Below are 19,042 nucleotides of genomic sequence, written 5' to 3' on the forward strand. Positions count from 1 at the left end.
TATACACCCGCTCTCTACCTAAATGTACAAATTTCCAAAATCTCTTATTGTCACCAAAGTGTACCTCAAATTCAGAGCTCTAGTTCAATTTTCAAAGAAAGTACCAATTACGGTACTCAACGTACTATTTCTCGTACTTCTGGTACGATTTTCCAAATTCTTTTTACCAAACCTTCTTTTTTCGAGACGCTCTTTAATTTGAGACAAAGAACATGATTTTATCCCTTTCCGTTCGCGCTCGGCAAATATGTACCATTTCGTACTTTTTGCTACGTTTTAGTATTTAAACGTTCGAATATCACCAAATCCAGCCTTATCCCGTGCCTATGACCCAAGACCAACATTCGAGCGAAATTTCATGATTCTAGATTTAGCCGTTTGGGCTGGACGATGATCAGTCAGCAATCAGTCAGTCACGCAACTCCTTTATATATTTATAGAAGATTTAACATTTATTAAAAACAATATTTTACGTTGTAAAAAAGATCCCAACTATTTCTAATCACAATTCAAAGTACTTGGTTTTTGTAAATATCTGCGCACCAGAGCTTCAGTTGTCCATGATATGGCGGCCACAAACGTCATTGCGTTTAGACAGTGCAGTGTTACGGCATAATTGAAGCGATCTCGTACCAGACCTAAGATTAAACAGAAATGAAGGTAATTAAAAGGGATACGCGTTATATTGAAAGGTGAAACATTTCATCAGCGAGTTCGACACCGAAATTCTTCTATCGAGTGCTGTTTTGGGTCTCCAATTTCTCTTTACTTACCTACAAATGGACCGGCGGCCAATGTAAAGAGTCCCGATATTAAAAGCTGTAGTCCAGAGGCAGCTGGCAGTCTTTTCAATGGAACACAGCTTGGTATGATGAGGGGCCAGAAGATTGTGCGTATTCCCTTGAATACCCCGATGATGGCGAATGTGACTAGTATCACGGAAAAGGATCGAGTGCAGGCTACAACGGTTCTGCCCAATGCTATGCCCACAACACCTATGAGGAAGAAGACCCGATTATCCCACGGTATCTTTTCCGTGAAAAATGGCATAAGGAAACGAGTTGTGATGTCTAAGCCGGCCAATAAAGATATGGACAAAGTCATCTGTGACGTCTCAAAGCCAAAGTCGCTAAGAATGAAGGGTGTCAAAATGGAGAAATTTAATTCGCCAAAATTGATGATAGTCAGACCCATGACCAAGTTAACAAAGGTGAAGTCGCGTAATAGGCTCAGATCGAAAAATGCCACAACCTTTTGCAGAAATGTAATCTTGGGTTCATCCAAATCCGACTCGGACGAGTTTTTGGTATCTCTTCCTTGTAGGCCCTCGAATGCCTGAATTTTATTGAGTTCCATAAGTGCCCTCTCTTCGGCACAAGTACACTTCAGCGGACCATCTCCGTACTTGTTGCGCAAACTGCTTTGTTTCAGGTTTTTTTCTCTTTCCCTATTGAAATTGTTAGGCTTTAGAGAAGATTTTTGCTTCAATTCTTCTTCTTCATCGCCTTCGCTCACCAAGCGACTTCTTCTGTTCCAATTTTCAACATCTATGTTGGTGGATATGGTGCGATGACGTGGTCTTGAGGAAGCCAAAGACATTTTTGAGCCATACCAACCATCATTAGCCCTGGACAACATTGGAGTACCAGGTTCTATGATCTCGAATCCTGGTTTATCTTCATCGTCATCCTGGTAAAGGTATTGGGAAGAGAAAATGCCCGTCTGTTTTTGCAACTGCAATTCGCAGTATTTGCACAGATGCTGCAAATTCTCTTCAAGAACGACGGGTGGTTGTGTTGAGTCGTCGGATCTTTTGTGTACATGATATTGTACGGGTTGGTAGATAAGGGCACTCACAACGGCATGCAGTGAAAGTGCAGCAAATATGAAGACGGTGCCTTGGACACCATACACCGACACCAAGAAGGTAACCAAATGCGGCAAAATAATTGGACCAATGCCTGTTATGGTCCAGGAGAATCCGGCCGCCTTTCTGCGTTTTTTCTTAAAGTAGGTGTTGATGGCCAATGATGATGCCGACACGCTTATGCCCATGCCAAAACCTGCAGAAAATATTCTAGGATAAATGAGATTTTGAGATTCTCTGCTTTGCGCTGTCATACATACCAAAAAGTAAGGCAAATGAGATGATGTAGCCAATGAAGGTCTCGCAAAAGGCTGTTAACATAATGCCCACGAAGATGAGCAGTGCTCCAGTTAAAGCCACTTGACGAAATGTGAAACGCCTGAACATGGGTCCATTCAGAAGGCCTGCAAAGAAACCAACAAAAGTTCTATGCAAATAAAAGTTGATGACCTCTAGTCTCAATTACCTGTGCAAGCGGATACCGCTGGATTTGTATTGATGATTGTGGTAACCTGCGAGCTGCTCAAACCCAAGTTCTCCAAACGCTCTTTGAAAATGAAGCCAAATTGTTGGACACATGGATATATTGAGAGCTAAGTACATCAAAAAGAAAGAAGGGTTAAGGTGGATGGCATGGGCTTTAGCTTCAAGCTCTTACATTGGATATGCCAGCGGCTATGCATACCAACCAAGCCCAACCATCATCGGGAGCTATAAAATCTTCTCCAAGATCACTTTTGTCACGTCTTGGTGGCTTTTTGGTCTTTGTTTTGAGTGGCTCTGTAGTGGTTTGATATACCGAAGTGTAGGCATTGCTTGTGAACTTTCCCGATGATTCCATTAACTTAAAGAACTACATAGAATGACAACAATCGGAAGCTGCAATGACAATAAAATAAGAAATTTAAAAATATTACAAAACACTTATAATAGGTCTATTCGCATATTTATCCATTAAAAATAGGTCAGTAAAAATTTGCAGGAGAGTAAAAACAGCCTTTATTCTCTTTGTCGGTTTTTTTTAAAATAGCTTATTTTCAAAAAAAAAACATCCGTTCTATGCCGTTAACTTGCTGCTGGGAGAAATCTCCAGCAGCAAGCTCTCAATTACCAAACTCTCAAAATTATGCTCTCCTTCAAGCACTCTATCGCTCTCCTCTGCTAGCAAATAACGACTTCCAGTAAAAATTTCTGCAAATTTGCATTACGCGAACACTCTTAATATAATTTTGTTTAGATATTAGCATTTGTCATTGAGTTCTTGCAACCCAATTGAAAGTCTTTTATTCAACGAAAATCAAGTAATCGAGCCAAATTCTTATAAATAAGTATCTATCTTTAAATTTGAATCTCTGCCTGGTTTTCGTTTTACTCCCAGAATGACTTCTTTCCTGTTTATTAAGTATTGGTACAAAGATATCTTTCCCCAAAATTAATTTTTTCAAATTCAACGATAAGTTGACCTTCATTAAAATTTTTTTGCTTTTGATCACAACAATACAAGAACCGACAGACGGACATAACTATTTCGCATTAGGTAGTAATTCTAACTTGCTAAGTATGCTAACAATGAGATTGGCTCTTTTCGTTCTTAGCGTTGCAAACAAAGTTCTAATATCCTGTGCCACAGTTGTGGTGTAGAGTATGATAAGGGTTTTAGGGCTTTGGATGTCAAATTATGAGTGTGATCCTCTGATTTGACTTCCTAAGCCCCTAAAAGAGTTCAAATCAAAACAAATTTGGCGAGACGAGATCAGTAATGACAATATTTATGCATCTATAATTGTATGTGCCTCTCATATTCACCATTCATCGATTTTTGCCTTTTGAACACTAATAGGAAGCAATAATTATACGCTTATATATACAGGGTAGCTGACACGAACACTCAATGAAATTCATTAGTCAAAACAGGAAACATGTTTGCTAAAACAACAGTTTTTGTCTACTGGAAAAGGGGTTAGTAGACATTATTGCTGTTTCAGCAAACGTAGGGCTGCTGTTTTAGAAACGTTTCCGTCTGCTATTTCCACCAAGAAAATCTGCGGTTTTTATTACAAAAATCTGCTAAACTTTTGAAAACGTACTCTCAAAACTATATTCACAATGATAATGATCGTCAACAAGATGCCGGAAAAATTAAAGTAATTTTCAACCTGTTTGTGTTTTAAGATATCATTGTAATGTGTAGGTACACATTTTTAGTTACGAGTTTACGCAATAATGTATTTTACACTCTTTTGTGCCTAAAAGACAATAAAGGTATGCATGATTGTTATGAAATAAAAATATTTTATTAAAAAAAATATCCCAAAAACTTAATTTATATTATAAGTATTGAGTATATACGGAACAAAATTAATAAGAAAAACAAGTAAAATCGTGCTAAGTTCGGCCAGTTCTTATATACCCTCCACCACGGATAGCATTTGTCTAGTTCTTTTCCCACTATCTCTTTAGGCCAACAAAGGATAAAAGAAAATAATTGCTATGTTATTGGAGCTATATCAAGTTATGGTTGGTTATAGATTCGGACCATAATCGAATTGAATGTTGCAGACAATAGTAGAAGTAGGCGCTCAAGAAATAAAATAGGGAGATCGGTTTATATGGGAGCTGTATCAGGCTTTAGATTGATGCAAACCATATTTGACACGTATGTGGAAGATCATAGCAGAAGCCGTTGTACAAAATTTCAGCCAAATCGGATAATAATTGCGCCCTCTAGAGCCTCAAGAAGTCAAGATCCCAGATCGGTTTATATGGCGGCTATATCAGGTTATGCATCAATTTGAACCATATTTGGCACAGTTATTGGAAGTCATAACAAAATATGTTATGCAAAATTTCAGCTAAATTGGGTAAGAATTGCGCTCTCCAGTGGCTCAAGAAATCAATAATCAAGATCGGTTTATATGACAGCTATATCGGGACCGATTTGAACCATACTTAGCACAGTAGTTGGAAATCATAACGAAATATGCCATGTAATATTTCAACCAAATCGGATAAGAATTGCGCTCTCTAGTAGCTCAAGATCCAACATCGGTTTATATGGCAGCTATATCAAAACAAGAACTGATATGGCCCATTTACAATCTCAACCGACCTACATTAATAACAAGTATTTGTGCAAAATTTCAAGCGGCTAGCTGTACTGCTTCTAAAGTGAGCGTGCTTTCGACAAACCGACGGACGGATGGACATAGCTAGATCGACTTAAAATGACATTACGATCAAGAATATATATACTTTGTGTGGTCTAAGACGTCTATTTCGAGGAGTTACAAACAGAATGACGAAATTAGTATACCCCCCTCCTATGATGGAGGGTATAAAAATCATATCTTGTTTAAGGATATTAAGAATAAAAAGTGCGCTTTCTTTTTTTCGCTCGGCCTTAAAATCTTATTGAGATTCCATTGCAGAATGTTGTCCGGCTTTTGAGCATTGTTTAATGCCTTTTATTCAAAGAATATTATACAAAAAAAACATTTAAAAGTCAGCAAAAGTGTGTTGTTGCTAGAAGCAATTGACTGGTTTCCCGTATCGCTTAATCCTAAGCGAGAGATGTCAAATGGATCATGGTGCTTTACAACCATCCCAAATAGAGTAGGTTGTAAAGCACACATCTGAATTTGAACAGGGCTCTTTTTGAGACGAATTGATTCATAAGCGCAATAGAAAACAAATCAAATCTTACTTATCTTATTCAAATCCAACTTATGCACCGATGCCAATAGCAACCAACAAAAACGTTTTTTGCTGACTTAATATTAATGAATTAAATATTAAATATTTCTACTATACTACTCTTTGAATAGAAAGCATTAAACAATGTTCTAAAGCTGTACAATATCCTGCAATGGAATCTCAAATAAAAAGTGCCGCTTGATGTTGTTAATGCGGAACACACATTTACATGCGGAAATAGCGATCCTGGTCAAGCTTCTACAGATGAAGAAACATGTTACAGTTCAAAGGAGCGATCGCCACGTGAACGTGATGGATTTACAATGTATTTCTTAGCTGATCAAAGTTTTGTATAGAAATTGTAATAATGTTGCTCCAGGTTTCCTTAAATTGTTTAATTATTGCAACTTGCTTATTTTCCAGTAAGCTTCGCAGAGTATCATCGTCATCTTTCCAAGTCCCATCATTTTCTATAAAAATTCTGTTGCCATTGAGTGAGTTTTCTTTTGCTGAAATGAAAGTATGGAAGAATTGTGATATGTTCTTAGAAAGATTACCATTTCAACGTACCTTTTTGAATGTTGATAGCAAGAGACATTTCGATCATGAATGCTTTCTTACTTGTTTTATCTGCATTATATACCTTGCATAAAATTTTGATATTTTACTTTATGTTAATATTACCTTCGGGAGTGTGGAAGTGTCGCTTAACCCAGAATTGGACTTCAACGGACCATCAGAACTCCGGAAAAAAATCGAAAGAGAAAGGCAGTCAGATGTGCGTTCTTCCCGCCGTTCGATACACAAACACGCAGCTGATGTGGGAATTTCGAGAAACGATTTGGTTGCCCGTTAAAATACATGTGAAATGCTGATTGACAATTTGTTTTAAACTCTGTTTTCGGATTGTCATGGTTTTTATTACTTTAGGCATTTTTCCAAACGGGGTAGAGCAAATGACCATGAAAATATGTTAAAAGACAGGATTTTAATTTCTGGAATACTACTGTAGCGAAATTATCTGATCAATAGGTTCCTTGTACGCATGACATCGCATCCAATGGCAATCATTTCGAAATGTGGTTAAGCTCCCTCGTTAACTTTATTGTTCTGACTAGGCGCACATTACTGTCGTTTATATAGAAAAATGATATGAAATATTAACATTATTCATGGGCATATTTGCATTTGCAGTCATTTTTAGCAAACAACAGATTTTTAGCAGTCAGCCTGCAGTTTTAAAATTGCAAAAATTTATCTTTTACTGCAGAACTACTGCTGTATAGCAGCAAAGGTAACTACAAATTTTTTCTATGAGTGAAGTGTTACCAATACCAACGACCACATTTTTGTATGTGAAAATATTTTTTTATTGATTCAAATAACAGCCATGTGTGGGAGTACTCAAAATTTCAGAAGCCTTTTACTGTTGTTCGATATAACTACGTTGTGCGGTGACTATTGCTCTGAGTCGGTCAAAAAACAAGTTGCAAGCTGCACAAATGAAATTTGACGGTATTCCATTCCATGGTCCAATCCTCATCAATGGATTTCTTCATGGCGTCCATACTGGCATACATTTTAGTCCTAACCTTGCTCTTTGATCTGGAATGTTTTCAGATCTTAAACCCTTTGGTTGACACTACGACATGGATTTCGTTAAGTTCGAGCCTTCACTCGCCATGACGTTTGCGTTAGTATGTAGCGAAGAAGTTAGTATGTAGCAGTCTATGACACCGTCGTCGGGAACATCAGGAAAACGTTCCAGCGGTGGTTTTCGCCTTATTAATGTTTGTGAGGTATCCTGCCATGTTGAAACTTGTCCGTCGGAGTCGGGCAATTTCGACTCCGGACAAAGTAACAAAAAGTCAAATTCTAAAAATATTTTAGAATAACAAATTAAATTGTTTTATAGTTGACTGCTGCATTCAATTTTGCTGTTTTTCAATTCAAACTCGAGGACTTTTTGTTTCTTATTTAAGCTATTTATCAATATTCCGTATATTAAAATTGCGTTTGGTTTTTCATTTGAATATATCATATTTTGAAAATGTATTCCATTGAAATGCCAATTGTTGATAAATAAATTAAATAAAAAAAAACAGGAAGACCCTGAGCTTGAATTAAAAAACAGCAAAATAAAAAAAAACAGACACAATTTCAGGCAAATTTTTCTTAGTTATTCATGTGTTGTTTTTAAAGAAACCTTCGGCCGGGATTCGAACCTGGTCACACGGAGTAACAGCGAAAGCCGTTGCTGTTGTCTAGCGTTCGAAGCCATCAATACAAGTTCCAACAGATGCATAACATCGTGTGAAGTACGGAAGAAGTGTAAGTTGCAAAAATACATGCATTGGGAAAAAGTACAGCTAATAGACAGAGTTGTCGAGCGTGGTTAATGTGGTAATTGTATCATAGATGCGTTTTCGATATTACTACGATTCAAATACAACACATCAACGCACGGCCCTTAAAGCCATCACACCTAATATGGTCGAAAAGTATTCTAATCAAAGACGAAACGCGTCCCATAGTGGTTGGTGTTTGTTGCTATCTTTTGCTTTCATTTTTCATTTGCATCTACGATCATTGAGGTCGTCTCAAAAGAGAAGCAAACAAAAATAGAAAAGTTTTGTCTTCAAAAAAAAAATTCTTTAAAATTTTGTCTTAAGAGAAAATTGCATTGAAATTTTATCTTTAAAAAAATTTTGTCTCTATGTAGACTTTCGACCAAAATCCTTACATATTGTAGGAGTCATACAGGAAATAGTTGTGTAAAATTTTTAGAAGATCGGTTGATAAATGCGCTTAAGAGCTCTAGAAGTAAAAATCGGTTTCTATCGGATATCACCAGTGATCCGAAGCGTCATAAGAGAAACCTTTGTGCCTAATTTCGCGAGGATTGGTTGACGAATGACGATATTATTTCAGTATTAGTCCAAATCGGATGAACATATATATGGGAATTATATCCAAATCTTAGCCGATTTCTTCCAATTTAAATAGACTTTGTCTCAAGGCCAAAACAAAATGCCTGTAATAAATGTAAACACAAATGGACATGGACAGAAAGACAGGGGGACATAGGCAATTCGAATCAGAAAGTGATTCTGAGTCGATAGGTATGCTTGTTAAGGGGCCCATCTCTCTTCCTTTTACCACAATAGTGGTGTAGGATATACAAATATTTAAAACTTGCACCCGTCTTTTGAATAAGCTCAGTTTATAAACTGAAATTAACATGGACTAAGTGACCCATTTCCATCGCCCTATGACCTACATCAATAAGAAGTATCTATGAGAGCCTCATTCGTTCGAACACTATTGTGATTTCGGCAATCTGTTGAAAAGATGGAAAATAATAGGTAGACTGAATAAACCCATGAACGACGAATGGGTAGAAAAAGACCTAAGTATAGAACTGTCTTAGAAAAATTCTAGCTCAAGTTAGGAAAGAGGTAATCAAATGAAATTTAAATTGGAAAAAACAAACAAAAAAGTTCTTAAAATTCTTAGGAGTGGGATTTATTGCAATCGTTTTAGAGCTTTTTGCATTTGATGGTTTATATATTAAAAAAATTAAATTAATAGTGATTTGCCTACTACTTTTAAAATTGGTGCGGTTTTATGTCAAGGAAGTTAAAATTCATTCTTTCTTCGCTTAATGGTCATAAAATAATAAAAAATTTGGAATAAAAGGAATATGTTTTTTTAATCATTGAATTAAAAATATAAGAAAATTGTTAAAAAAAAAATTAAGTGCTGGGAGTCGACTGCGGAGTTGGAGTCGAGTAGAACTTGCTCGACTCCACAGATCTGGTCGCTAAGCGGCACGCCATTCGAAATCGGCATAAAAAAGGAGGTCCCTTACCATTGAGCTTAAACTTTAATGGGACTGCACTCATTGATATGAGAGACATATCCACTGTACCTTAATACAATATTCATGGGAAATTTGCATTTTTACATGTCGTTTTGCAAGGTTATCAGTATCATTATAACGATTTATGATACGATACCACAAACATTTTGTTCACTTTGCGGAGTGTTTGAGTTCGAAAACAATAGTCTGTTGCGATTTTCCAGCCGTGAGGCCTTAACGCCATCACGAATATCCTTCTTTTGCAATAAACTTCGAAACAATTGCAATTGTAATTGCTAAATTATATAATAATCTGTCAATAAAACAAATATCATGCAGTCATTTCTAATTTGGCAGATATAACAGTGTGAAGTTGGTAACTGTAATAGAGATGGAAATCATTGCGGAGGGTTTTACTACTGTCACCAAACATTTATTAGATTTTCCTCTTTGAATCAATATCATTTGGCTATAGAAGTCATTACGAAAACGACATTCAGTGTAGCCTATTCGTGCCATGTGGTATTACCGGAGGATTCATTGTTAAAGTCCATATGGTAGATACTGGTCTTTTTTCTGATAATTTGTTCGTATATAAAGAGTAAAAAATGATGGATGATATTTTATTTATTGAGTTGCGAAACCGATAATCAGTTGTTCGTTTCCATATTTTTCGCCTAGAATCAGGTGTACTTAATATTGGTGTTGAAGGGAAACAGTTATAACAAGCTGCCATTGGATTAGATTGTAGTTGACGACATTTTTGATTTTGAAGAGTTCTTTTTGTTTCGAAGACCTCGACTGATTTTTGCATTTTCATTGAAATGTTTAAATTGTGTTAAATTTCACTTTGTATTCTTGCATACGGGGCAGTCGATTGCGATAGAAAAATTATGACAGATAAGTGAAAATAAAATTTTACCCTGAACTGCAATCAGTTTCATTCATTGTCATCATGGGTTCTGTCAAAACTGTCCTTCGAGGAACTCTTAACCCTTAAAAGTATACAGCGTATTTGGAATGAAAATTCTATTTTGATTTGCCTTACTCAAAAACAGATAATTCACATAGAACGTCATTTCAGTTGACCTCCTTCCACATTTGCAATGGTTTTCATTTTGTATATTGACAGTTTAGTAATTAAAAGCAAACGAAAAACAACTGTAGACAACTATCGAAAGATAAAGTCTAACCACTTGAGGGATTGGTATCAGTTGTTATTATTGTTTCTTGATAAGCTGCCACCATAACTACCACCACTACCACTACCACTCGGAGACATCGCTATTATGGCCAATTTATATATGACGGAACAGCAGCTTAAATTCTCTTTTATTTGGTTGTAACATCGAATTCTATGGGCTTATAAAGATAGGTCAGTACCTCAGAAAGAACAAACAAAACCTAGTGGCTCGCAAGAATCGCTGAGTAACCAAGTGAAAATGAAATTTTATCAATGCTACAATTCAAGCAAGTACATTTAGAACTGAATATTGAGGCGGGAGTGTTTTTGAATTAAAAAAAAAACTTTGGCTCAAATATTTTTTTAACTTCATCTGAAGTCAAATGTTGCTCTGGCATTGCCGTTTAGAAAATTTCGTATGCAAAAAAGTTGTAATTTAAAATTTTGATTTGTACATTTGATTATAAAAATTTTTTATTTTCACTTACAGTTGTGTTCAAAACAATAGGAGTGCGATCCTATTAAAAAATAATTTTTTTTCTATACAAAAATTATTGGTTTATTAAAATTTTGTTACGTAAGTAAAATACGTAGCAATAAACTATTTAATTAAAGCTACAACAATTTTAAGTATTTCGTTGAATCAATTTTTTCCCAAAATTTGGTGTTCAAAATAATAGGAGTATTGATACATGATCCCACTATTTTTAAAGCAAATGACCCAAAAGTTGTAAATTCTTTAATAAAAACTTTTTGGTGATTTCGGCACATCTATGATGCACGATGTCTCAGTAATTTCCTGGAATCTCTTTAAAGGGTGATCCTGGGATAGTTTTGAACGGATTTTGTGTGAGGCATTACGCACTGCGTTCTATAGGGTCTCTGTATTTGGCAGCAATGTGAACAAATGCAAATTGACCGATTACCATTCTAAACTTCTCACATATCAATGAGTGCTGTCCGCTTCAAGTTTAAGCACAATGATAAGAGGCCTCCTTTCTCCTTTTTATAGTCGAGTCCGAATGGCGTGTCGCAGAGCTACACTTCTTTAGGGAGAAGTTTTAACATAGCAAAGTACCTCATAAATGTCGCCAGCATTAACAGTGCATAATCACCGCTGCAAAAAAAGTTCTGATGTTCTAGCCCGGATTCGAACCCAGGCGTTTAGCGTCAAAGGCGGACATACTAACTTCTTCGCTATGGTGGCTTCCAAGTTCAATGTCTCCCCACAAATATTCAAGGGTATTGAAGTCAGGAGGCTGAACAGGCTACGACTTAACCTGGGCCGCGAGTACGGTTTTTTGCTCCATGGATTTATTAATGGCTTTTATGTCCGATTTGTGTGATGACATTCTCGTCTTTAGTTTCGATTTGTATTACCTATTGGGTAGGCCGCGGACGCCATTCTAGACCCTATTTCACCAAATAATATAATTTTACATACGTCAGTCCAATTTTTTCAATCGGTCAATCAATATGTCCTTTAGCGAACTTAAAGCGTGCATTAATAGTACCATTCTTGAAGTTTTTGCGAATAAATTATTTTCCAACAATTGTTTGGGAATTGTGGGACCAATTACAGTCAGATTAAGTCCCCCTTGAATCTATTTTACGTAGGGTTCTCTTTGCTATACAAAGTCGTAAAATAGACGGTCATCAATAGTTGACGTTTCACGTTTGAGTCCGAGTGTTTCGGGTTTTTTCCAATAATTGGACATTTGCAATAATTTGATCGAAGCATCCTACTATTTTCCTAGTTTATCCATATATTTTGCATAGTATTTTGATTAATTTTCGTATTTTTCTACGTTCCACTATTACAGAAGTTGTTGTTTAAAATCTATTAACTACAATTGAAACAGCTTTTCTGTCACTTCTCTATTTTTAGTTTTCACTTCATTTAATTTTATAATAAACCACTCATACTCCTATATTTTTGAACAATGCCATTCAAAGACCAAACGAAAAGCAATCAATGGCATCAAAAACATCATGTTTATTATGAGCTTATATTTGTAATTTTACTTCTTACATACCCTTCTTATCATCATATCACTTAAGTTACCCTCTCTTGTCCTTAGGATATCGCATAATATGTTAATTGCTAAACTTGAGAAGTAAGGTATTCTTTCAAATCATATGCCATGTATATCATCATACATTTCTCACAGGGTTCTTTTTGTTAAAGTTGGCGAATGATGGTGTCAAGTGAATCGGCTAGTCCTTAATCTATCTAAATGCAAAGTTATGACTTACATTTACCATTACCATTAAGCATTTACCATTATTATGCAGTTATAAGGACCACTTTGGTAACAATTTTTTACGGGTAAACCAAGTTGAAGATTTTGAAATAGTTTCTGATCCCATACTATCATTTAAACATCATATTGGGTATATTTTCTCAAATCTAATTCTTAATTTGGATATTCTGATTCTGATTTTCTGTGTATTATTTGGGATCCATTTTATAACGAAGGAATAAATAGAATAGAGAAATTTCAAAAATGTTTTACAATATTTGCTTTAAGAATGTATTATACATGGGATAGTATGCCCTCCTATATATTGGTAATTGCGGATTTTTTAAAAGAAAGTAAATGCATTTTTAATAAAACTTAGAATGAACTTTAATCAAATATACTTTTTTTACACTTTTTTTTCTAAAGCAAGCTAAAAAATACAGCTGATAACTGACAGAAGGAAGAAAGCAATTACAGAGTCACAAGCTGTGAAAAAATTTGTCAACGCCGACTATATGAAAAATCCGCAATTACTTTTTGGGCAACCCAACAGAACGACGCCGAATTTGTTTTTATAAAAGATTTGATTGACACTAACACTGACTGCTCAGATTTGTTGTCTCTCTTCCTAATCGATTTTTAAGAGAACATCTTTTGTTTGACATTCCTTTCCATAGAACCTTTCCGGGATGAATGAATCATTAACGCGATGCCTCTGCTTATTTAGCTGTATTGCAAACCATATAGACTACCACATAGAACGACACATTTTCAAGAGAATGCTTAGAATTTAGCTTGATAATGATAATGCATAGCTATGAAAATTTATACAGTTTTTGGCAATGTTGGAATTTATAATTCTAGTATATTGTAATTAATTAATGTAATCTGTAAGAGCATAGCTCGGTAGATGAAATAAATAAATAAATAAAAAAATTGGATGTTTGACTTGTAATAATATTGGGTGGAAGGAGTGCTATTATTTTGAACACAGCTGTATATACTTTTGTTGACGACCAAATTTTTTTCCGGATTTGTTCTTCTTGAAAACTTGCAATTGATTTATGCTCAATTGGTTTGCCATTTTATAATGAATACATAGACTTATTGCTTACATGTAACCTAACATGTAAATGCTGGAAAAATCCGGTCGAAATTGGTCCAAGAAAATTTGCAACTCTTTTTTTATCTGATTAAAGACCGTGCCATACTTAGCGTGGATGTTGGAAGTCATGATAAAAGTATTAGCTCAAAATTTCAGCCTTAAATTGTTGAAAGCCTTAACAGAACACTCTGTGCACAATTTCAGCCAGATCGGAGATCGATTTATATTGGAGGTATACACAGGTTATACACTGTTTTTGACCGTACTTGGCACGTTTGTTGGACATAATAACAAAACACTGCGTGCAAAATGCAGAATGCAGCCAATTGCGGATAAAGAAGTCAAATCGAAGGACTACATTACATGGGAGCTCTATCCAAATCTGAACCGATCTGTCTCATTTGCTTTCCCCAACGACCTACATCAGCAAGTAAAAATTTCAAGCAGATATCTTTATTCGTTCGATCACTATCATGACTTCGACAGGGGTACAGACGGATGGACATGGCTAGACCGACTCAAAATACACATACTTTATAGGATCCCAGATTAATATTTCGAGATGTTAAAAACGGAATGACTAGATTAGTACACCCCCCATCCTATGGTGGTGGGTACACTAATCATTTTTGCATTTGTTTTAATTTTATCTAAAAAAGTTTTCAAAGTTAGTTACCTTTTTGAAATGAGAAATTTATTTATTTAAACATTATTATAAGCGAATCAAAATGTTTGAATTAAAATTAAGAACATGATCTTCAATAATTGGTGCTACCTTGAAAGATTTGTCTAAATAAATTTTGCCATTTTTTAGAAAAATTTTTCTTCGAAAACCCACTTTTAACAAAAAGGAGACACACTTAATGTTTAGTTTTAAAATTGGGTTTTTAAAAGAACATTTTTGGAAAATTTAAATAACTTCACTCATTTCTTAACAAGAATAATAAAGAAATTTACTAAAATTTTCGAAAAATTTCAACCAATTTTTTAATTGGATCAGTTAAAAATTAACTTTTTTTTTAATTGAATATAAATTTTGTGGTTTTTTTTTTAAATGCCTCTTTCAAACGCCCTTTGTTATTATCATTTTCGTTATTGAAATAAAAAATTAATTGCATCAATTAATCAATGATTGAAGCCGATTTTTTTCTATACGCTTTAAAACAATTATGTTTCAAAAAAGGCTTTTAAGAGTTGATTCAAAAAAATGTTTTCGAGCCCGGCGCAGTGGGGAATTAAGCTAGACGTCAGCAATTGAAAAGGTAACAAATTCATTGGGTGTGTATGCAAGGTTCGGTCCAATTTAAGGTGGTTGAGCTTATCGTTTTGGTTTGATATTTAATTTTTTTAATTCTATCAATCAATAAAATTAAATATAGTGTGGCCACTCACACAATATAAGAGTTGTTCTCGTGTACCCATACAGTAATGTAGAAGGTGTGGGTGTGTGCTTGGCCATCGTTGGCTTAATGCCTACTTTTTATATCATAATTGCTAAACTCTTCGGTAAACTGTAGAAGGTGTTTACTTGGGCAATCATCGGTAGTCATATATTGAGAACCACCTATGAAATCTTTTTTCACTTTTGCTTGCCGTGATTTTTTTTTTAATTTTTAAATCGTAACGATTTGAGTGCCCCTCGTTAATATGCATTAGCCTTTGAGTCACTTCACCAATCTAATGTCATTTTTATTGCCAACGTTAAATACTTTTTACTGAGTGTTTTGCTTGCTTTTTCCGTAGATAATACTTATGAAAGAAAGATTTTCGTCACAATTGCAATCACAACTCTGCACATATTTGAAATAATTTTCTGGGCAACCCAAAATCACGTATTCCTTTTCTGCAAATTCCACTGGGACTTTAATACTTTTTCTTTCATTTCCATTAACGATTATCAACAGCGCCACTATCACTCTTGATAAACGTGAGGGAGGGAGGGAGAGATGGGTGGACATATATAAAATAGCATAATTAAAGCTTTTTGCCTTTGCTTAGAACGTCACATGCCTCCCTCGGACCCACCACAACCCTACACACCCACTGTTTTAAAAATATCGCCAACATTTCCACTTGTTGAAGAAATTTTGTTTTGTTTGCTTCGGCATTATGCTTCGTGGACTGTCGTCATTGGCGGCATATCTTTGCAGATGTTTCACACGTGAGCCGGGCAAGTTCAAGGTTTCCTATGTAACACATATTTTTGTTGTAATTTATTTTTGGGTTTTCTTGCAAACGATGTCATTACCATGAGAAAAATTTCTTGAACGGACGTTTGTAGTTGTTTTTTTTTCTCGTTTATTTGGCATCAGCGAAACTCGGTCACATGCCTCGTTTGCGCGCCCGTCACTCGCGTTAATTGAAAACGTTAAAAGTTTTCCAAATAAAATTCTTATGTAAGCGGTGGTTAACGTGTCCGTTTGTTGTCCTCTTCGACTTTCAGAAACTCTATCCACTTCCACTTCACTTTCTGTCCCAACAAGCTCCGTCGAATTGCAGTGCGCGCATGTTAATGGTACCGAATCTTATAACCAACTAACAAACACTCAACGTGAGTACTGTTTAGAATCGATTGTTTTGCCAATTCTTATGATTTGCACAAACATAAGAGCAAATACTCTTTGTTTTTCTTAACCATCATTCTTTTTTGATGAGTTGGGCATTCTCTTTAATCCGCGACTTTTGTGGTTCTACGAGAAAAAGAGAATAACAGTGAACATTTCTTTCCTTCACTCTTGCTTTCGCTTTGCGAGAAGTGAATATGCGCATTGCAAGCGTTCATGAATATAAATAATGGCGTTGGATAGAAAATCGCCATATCCACTTTAAGGAAACGGAAGCGATGTGCTTAAGAAAACGTTGTAAAATATATGGGCAATTGTAATGGGTGTTACATTTTTACTGAAATATACGAATATATATATATTCCGAACAAATTTGTTTAAAAGCTTCATTTTACTTGAATTTTTTCCCCCTTATATATTGTCGTAGGTTCTGTCGGGATTGAAAGTGTAACGGCCATTAAACTTGCGTTACCTTTACAGTGAGCGAAAAATTGCATGCTTTTCACCAATCTCGTGATTGTCTAAAAATGTCTCTTATTCTTAAAAATTTCCGACATAATAGGTCAGATAACTTTCGTTCATCTTGTGTATATTTTCCTACCCCAATTTCATAATCTTGGAAAAACTAAATGCTTTATTTGTAACGGGCGTCGTTACACTTAAATGTAACGGGAGTTACGGAGTATCTTCATCCATATATTTTTATACCCACCACCGTAAGAGGGGGGTATATTCCTTTGGTCATTCCGTTTGCAACACATCGAAATATCAATTTCCGACCCTACGAAGTGTATATATTTCGGATCGTCGTAAAATTCTAACACGATTTAACGATGTCCGCGTGTCTGTCCGTCCGTCTGTTGTAATCACTCTAGAGCCTTCAAAAATTGAGATATTGAGCTAAAATTTGACACAGATACGTTTTTTTTTGATGCACCCTGGTTAAGTTCTTGAACGGGCCAAATCGGACCATATTTGGATATAGCTGCTATATAGACAGATTTTTCGATAAAGGGTCTAATGCCCATAAAAATTTTATTTTTCATCCGATTTTAATGAAATTTGAAACAGTGAGTAGTTTAAGGCTTCCCGACAACTGACCCAAATATGGTTTAGATATAGCTACCATATAGACCGATTTTCCGATAAAGGGTGTAATGGCCATAAAAACTTTATTTTTCATCCGATTTTGCTGAAATTTGAAACAGTGAGTAGTTTAAGGCTTCCCGACATCGGACTATATTTAGATATAGCTACCATATAGACCGATCTCCCAATAAAGGGTCTGAAGACCATAAAAGCTTTATTTATTACCCTATTTCACTGAAATTTAAACAGTGGGTTATTTTAAGCCTCCCGACATTTGACGTAAATATGGTTTAGATCGGACTATATTTCGATATAGCTGCCATATAGACCGATCTCCCGATAAGGGGACTGAAGCCCATAAAAGCTTTTTTTATTACCCGATTTCGCTGAAATATAAAACAGTGGGTTATTTTAAGCCTCACGATATCCGACCTTAATATTGTTCAGACCGGTTTATAATTGGATATATCTACCAAAAAGACCAATATTTTGTTCCACAAAATTGAATAGTTACATATGTTAGACAACTCAATGTCCGTGGCGAATTTGGGTGCTTAAGTTATCCAACCTTTTACTTGTTATTTACTTAACGTTATTTTTTTGGTAAATGTAATAAGATTTAAAACATACTCTTTTGAAAATACATAATCGGATTTAAGCTACATATAGGCCTACTGAGACCGGTCTATATATATACCATCAAGAGATTATAAAACAAGTATTTTTTCATCAGATTACAGCGAAATTTGAACAAATGATTTGTAATAAACCCCCAAGTACCCGGACAGAATATTGGTTGGTTGGTTGGTTGGTCTTATCTTTCAAGTATGGGTCTTTAACTTAAAAAATTCATATTTTTTATCCGATTTTGTTGAAACAATGTCAGAATTGTATCAGATATCTCTTCTTTGGCGAATATGGTTCAAATGCAAATTGAAACTGATGCCCATGAACATTCCACTAAGGAACAGGGGCAAGCTTCTCACATAATGAGTGCAGTCCGATTCAAGTTTAAGCTCAATGTAAGGTACCTCCTTTTTATAGCCGAGTTCGAACGGCGTGTCGCAGTGCGACACCTCTTTGGAGAGAAGTTTTACATGGCATAGTACCTCACAAATGTTGCCAGCATTAGGAGGGGAAAATCACCGCTGAAAAAATGTTCTGATGGATTCGAACCAAGGCGTTCAGCGTCATAGACATGGTAACCTCTGCGCTACGGTGGCGAATATGGTTCAGCTGTGATTATAGTTAGATATAGAATTATGATGATTTATCTCTAGATCTAAGTTCTTGAAGTCATTGGAGACCATTTTTACCTTATTTCGCTTAAATTTATTTGTTTTAATATATTTTTGCCGTTTATTGCCTTTTCTGAAGTCTTATATCGTCTTCTCAATAAATTTCTGCAAATTGCTTAATAGAACGGGGGTTACATA

At 35.4% G+C, this 19,042-nt stretch overlaps 1 protein-coding gene across 2 annotated transcripts; it reads right to left on the reverse strand.

The window, feature by feature from the left end:
• Positions 1–425: 425 nt before the first annotated feature.
• LOC106095901 (uncharacterized) lies at positions 426–16,497 on the reverse strand. Of its 2 annotated transcripts, none has more exons than XM_013263346.2 (6): positions 16,202–16,497; positions 2,526–2,746; positions 2,334–2,460; positions 2,128–2,271; positions 774–2,063; positions 426–638 (listed from the first exon to the last, which is right to left on the reverse strand). In XM_013263346.2, exons 2-6 carry the CDS (start codon positions 2,706–2,708, stop codon positions 499–501), a joined length of 1,884 nt encoding a protein of 627 aa, XP_013118800.2. In that variant the 5' UTR covers positions 2,709–2,746; positions 16,202–16,497; the 3' UTR covers positions 426–498. The 2 variants fall into 2 exon arrangements, with proteins under 2 accessions (XP_013118800.2, XP_013118801.2); XM_013263347.2 differs by lacking the exon at positions 16,202–16,497 and adding an exon at positions 15,346–16,175.
• Positions 16,498–19,042: the final 2,545 nt, after the last annotated feature.

The sequence above is a fragment of the Stomoxys calcitrans genome, chromosome 4 (assembly GCF_963082655.1).
Source record: "Stomoxys calcitrans chromosome 4, idStoCalc2.1, whole genome shotgun sequence".
NCBI lineage: Eukaryota > Metazoa > Arthropoda > Insecta > Diptera > Muscidae > Stomoxys > Stomoxys calcitrans.